General features: G+C 45.2%; 1 protein-coding gene across 1 annotated transcript in view; it reads left to right on the plus strand.

Moving 5' to 3' along the window:
- Positions 1-3,987, plus strand: part of LOC116102900 (transmembrane protein 180-like) — a 31,221-nt gene extending 27,234 nt beyond the window's left edge. Inside the window, 2 exon segments of the mRNA XM_031388156.1 lie at positions 3,758-3,818; positions 3,820-3,987. Coding sequence (XP_031244016.1) covers positions 3,758-3,818; positions 3,820-3,891 — 133 coding nt within the window. The 3' untranslated portion in view covers positions 3,892-3,987.
- Positions 3,988-5,228: the final 1,241 nt, after the last annotated feature.

Raw genomic sequence — 5,228 nt, forward strand, 5'->3', positions numbered from 1 at the left:
GACCACAGGCCCGAGGGTGACGGACTGAGCTCACAACAGCACAGAAGTACCGAGAACAAGGCCACTCTCCATTCTTTCTTTCTTTTTCCATATTAGAAATGTGACCCTGGGCTTGGGGCATGCTAGGTAAATGCTCTACCAATGAGCTCTACCCCAAGCCATACAAGTATGTTGAAAATCATATATGCACTATTCCTTATGAACTTTATATTCTACCATAAAGATACTTGTACATCCACATTTATTGTGGCTCTATTTACTATGTATGTTGGTACCTTACTGATCTTTTGCTGCAAAGAGACACCATGACCAAGGCAACTTATAAAGGAAGCATTTGATGTGGGGCATAGGCAGGCATGGTGCTCGAGCAGTAGCTGAGAGATGGAGGCAGAGAGAGCTCACTGGACTTGGGAAGGGCTTTTGACATGTCAGAGCACCCACAGTGGCATACCAACAGGGCCACACCTCCCAATCCTTCCTGACAGCCCACCAGTTAACTGGGAACCATACATTCAAATATGTGAGCCTGTGGGGGCTGCTCTCATTCAAACCACCATAGTTGGTAAGGTTGGAAATGAGAGGCAAAGACAGTCTGATAGCAAAATAGTCAATAGATCATCCATATTTCAGTAGAGAGAGGAGAATAAATTCTCTAAAGTCATCTCCCTGCTTGAAATACAATTTTGGGAGAAAGAAGAGACCTTGAGAGACAAGCAGAAGCCAGGCATGGTGGTAGATGACTGTAATCCCAGAAGGATTGCCCCAAGTTTGAGGCAATCTGATCTGTGTAGCAAATCCAGGCCAGCTACAACAAAGCCCTGTTTTGAGAAGAGAAGAGAAAAAAAGAGAAGAAAAGAAGAGAAAAGAAAAGAAGCTGAAAGACAAGTCTTTGAAGAGCTTCAAGACAGCCTGTGAAGTAATGGGGAACTCACAGGTACTTTAGGAAGTGTGTAGCCATTCAATACAAGAGAAGCCTAAGTATGTTCCTCATGGACCCCTAGCAGGATAGTTTGCCAGGTTGTTAGATTCATTAGAATACTCCTTTGCTGCCTTTGAGCATGTAGCTTAAGATACTTTGTTAGTGAGGCAGTGATTGTGCATGTGTGTGTGCCCACACGTGTGTGTGTGTGATAGACATATATGTGCGTGGGTATATATACATGAAGGCTAGAGGAGGACGTTGGATATTTTGCTATTCTACTTTCTACTACTTAGAGAGAGCCTCTTGTTAAACCTTAGGCTGGCAGCCAGAAAGCCCCACCTCTTCCCCCAGCCTCACCTCTCAGCACTGGGGTTACAGGTGTGAGGAGCTACACCAGCACTTTTGATTGTGTTTACATGGTGCTGGCATGCAAACTCAGGTCCTCATGCTTGAGCGGCAAGTGCTCATTACCTAGAGAGCCATCTCTCCAGCCTCCCCCTAGCCTAGGTGGGCATGTTCAATAGAGGCTTTGACTGCAAATTGCTACAGGTGTTCTCCAGACCCTTCTCCCCAGGAAGCAGGAGAAAAAAAAGACAGTTTCATCTCAGAGGTGGAAAGTCTCCCAGAGAGAGCCCCTTGCAGCAGGAATCAGATTTCTGGATATTTCTGAAGCTGGAATCTGTTATAACTAGAGAATGCTGAAGGATAATGGGCTCCTGTTGCTAATGAAACACTGAGACCAGAGCGCAGAGGTACCTCTGCCAAGCAGAAACCAGCCTTTTCATAAAGCACATATTGTAATAATTCTGACTAGCGAGCAGCTCGTAGTTGTGGCCCCCCTTCTCTAAGGGCTTGATTAGGCCACTTCCGTCTTGTCTTTTTATTAAAGACATGATTCTATTTCAAAGTGGAACTTGGGTTTCTACTACCTCTTGGCATGTTGCACCCATTGTCTCCCACCTAGTGTGTCATGTGGCTCAGATCAATGAGCAGTCAAGGCTGGCGAGCAACACCTCGCCTTTATAAGTATCCACAGCCTCAAGTTCAAAAGCACAGTCATGACCTTGTCCTCTCCTTCTGGAAATCTGTACTCAGCTATTTCAAACCTCTTTGTCTTAAGAGACAAATTAATTGGTTGTGGCCAATGACATCCCACCTTCACCCGGCCTGGGTCAAAGCAGCTAATTTACAGTAACATGGGCATAAGTGCCAGTTGGAAAGGCATGCTTTTCAGGCCACTGTGGCTACAAGTGGCAGAAATGTAGTGCAGACTAGCTTCCACAGAACAGGGACCTTCTGGTTATGTGTGAAAAGTCCAGCAGAGCTGGGATCTCAAATGATGTCAGAAGCCTTTGACCTTCTCTCTTTCTTTGGCTTCAAGCTTTTACCACTCAATAGCAACAAAGCTCTCAGGCTTTGACTGAACAGCTCCAGGCTGTGAATAAATATGCACCTTTGACTCAGTAGCACATCAAAAGTCTGCAGGCAGGTCCTGAGATGCATCATGTGAGTCACATGCCTATCACTGAGGCAGCAGTAATTCATAAGGCATGACTTCCTCTCACTAGATATGGGTATCTGACTGTTGGGCCTGGAGTGGGACAGTTAGTCCCCACCAAGTCTCAAGGACAGAGACAGTTTCCTACAGAAGAAAGGAAAGGATTTTTTCTTAAAAGAGGCAATTTCAGGACAACAAATTACCACATGCTTCTGGAAGTGAAGTTTTCCACAGAGAATTTGGGCAGAGTAACAATGAGGCCACCATCTGGATGCAGTGAGCAGTCTAGCTGCTGACCTTCACCCTGGTGGCTGTCTCAGCACCCTAGAAGAAGCAGAAGAAAATTGCAAGTAGGTGGGTAGACATTAGTTCTTGGACCATGTAGGAGTCAAGGTGAAGGGCAGGTTTAATGAGAGAGGGTTCCCAGACCAGAGTACCAAGAACATTTCATGCCTGGGCTTTAGAGAGGAGGTAAATATGACTGGAGTATTTGCATATGATTCTAGGCAGAAGTTTTCTAGCTGACATGTATGCACTTCTTAGAATTCTTTACACATTTTCTCTGAGAAGACTCTTAGATCCTACTTGTTAAAGTAGGTAAACCTTCTGACAGAAGGTGCTTGTCTAACACCCTGAGAAATTCCATTATAACACATTTACAGCCATCATATGTACTAGAAATGAATGTCTAGAGTCACTCATTTTGTTTAAAGCTTGGCAGCTATTTCAAGACTGAAAACATTGGGGATCCACATCTCTGTAGCTCAGACAGGCCTTGAACTTGTGATCCTCTTGCCTCTGCTTCCCAGTAGCTGCAATTACAGGTCTGTATCATCAGGCCCAGCAATAAAATTCTCCATCGGTTTTCTTTCAGACAAGGTATTGCTGTGCAGTCCTAGGTTGGCTTGGAACTGCCTATATAGCTCAGCTTAGCTTCAAACCCACAATCTTCCTGCCTCAGCTTCCTGGGTGCTAGAATTACAAGCATATACTAACTACCATGCCTGGCCTAAGGGTACACTGAAAGCTTCTGCCTTGTGTCCTGGACTGTGTTCTGTCCTCCCATGCATGGCATGTGCCTCCGTATCACAGAGGCAGCACGTGTCACCAGCGAAGGTAGTCACAAATTTACATGTCACCTTCTTTTCCCATGTTCCTGGAAGGAAGGAATTACTCAGGTAGGTGAAAGAATCAAAATTCCACAACACAACGTCTCTTTCTCAAGTTAAATGAGCTCATAGAGAAAATGCTACCGAATACTATGTGTTAGTTAGCTAGCTCTCACTTAAAAGAAGCTTCTGGGACAAAAATTAACTGTCGTACCTTTTCTCCTCTAGAATACCTTTAGATCTTCAAGACAGCATGTTTAGTTTGGTTTGTGTGGTCTCCCTGGGCATCAACGACAGTGCAGATTCTGACTTGGAGCTCCTTCTCCACCAGGAACAGAGGAGACTGCTCAGGGACGGTGTAAGCACAGAGCCTGTGCCACTGTGTCAAGGGCAGAAACGATCTTTATACCCTCTCATTTGTTTAAAATCCAGAGCAAATAAAGCAAAACCTGACAGCATGCTCTGAGTGTTTTTTGACTTTCTAAGTTAAGGCCTTTTTCCCTAGGGATTTTTCCTGCTGTTCTTAGAGCCTGGGACCCATGATTCTTCACTGTTAGACTGCCTTGAGTAAGTAGAGTGCCCGCCCCCCATCCCTATCACTGCACACCGCCCCTCTTAAGTTCCTCAAATCCCATATTGCTTCTTGAATCAATTTTATGAAAAGACAGGATTCTTCCCTCTTCTTTTTTCTTCTGGGGCAGGGACCCTTTTGCATGTTAAGCAAATGTTCTACCACTGAGCTACATTAAAAAAAATATTTTTGTTTTACAACAGGGTCTTATTAAACTGTCCAGGATGGCTTCAAACTTGCATTGCCATTCTGGCCAGCACTGAACTAGCAATCCTGTCTCAGCCTCCCGAGTAACTGGGATCACAAGACTGTGCTCCCAAGGACTGGCCTCGTTCACACCTTCTCCATTAACACTGTGTCACCATCATCTGCATATTTTTTTTTTTCTGTGATGAGAAACAGGGAAGGTCACTATGCTCCTTGATTTGGAAATGCATTACAAAACTATTATATATTGCTGGTACACAGGAACCAGTAGAACAGGAACAAAGACCTGGAAATGACTTCCACATTTACAGTGAGCTGAGTTTTCAACAATGGGCCCAAAAACATACAAGTTGGGAAAAGGGCAGTTTTGTTTTTTTATTCTTTAATCTTTTTTTTTTTTTTTACAGTCCAGACTTTGTCCCCACCAGGTCCATCCTCCAACTGTTACATGTCTTACACTTTTTCCCCCATCTCCAAGAGAATGCCGCTACCCCAACCCCACCAGACCTCCCCACACCCTGGGGTCTCCAGTATCTTGAGGATTAGGTACTATATCTCTGAGTCCAGACCCAGCAGTTCTCTGCTGTATATGTGCTGGGGGCCTTATATCAGCTGGTATATGCTGCCTGGTTGGTAGCTCAGTGTCTGAGAGATCCCAGGGGTCCAGGTTAGTTGAGACTGCTGGTCTTCCTATAGGGTCACCCTCCTCCTCAGCTCCTTCCAGCTTTTCCCTAATACAACCACAGGGGTAAATATCTGCATCTGACTCTAAGCTGCTTGTTGGACCTTTCGGAGGGCAGTCATGATAGGCCCCTGTCTGTAAGCACATCATAGCATCGTATTAGTGTCAGGTCTTGGGGCTTCCCCCTGTGGATCCCAATTTGGGCCTGTCACTGAACCTCCTTTTCCTCAGGCTCCTCT

This window comes from Mastomys coucha, unplaced genomic scaffold, assembly GCF_008632895.1.
Source record: "Mastomys coucha isolate ucsf_1 unplaced genomic scaffold, UCSF_Mcou_1 pScaffold21, whole genome shotgun sequence".
Taxonomy (NCBI): Eukaryota; Metazoa; Chordata; class Mammalia; order Rodentia; family Muridae; genus Mastomys; species Mastomys coucha.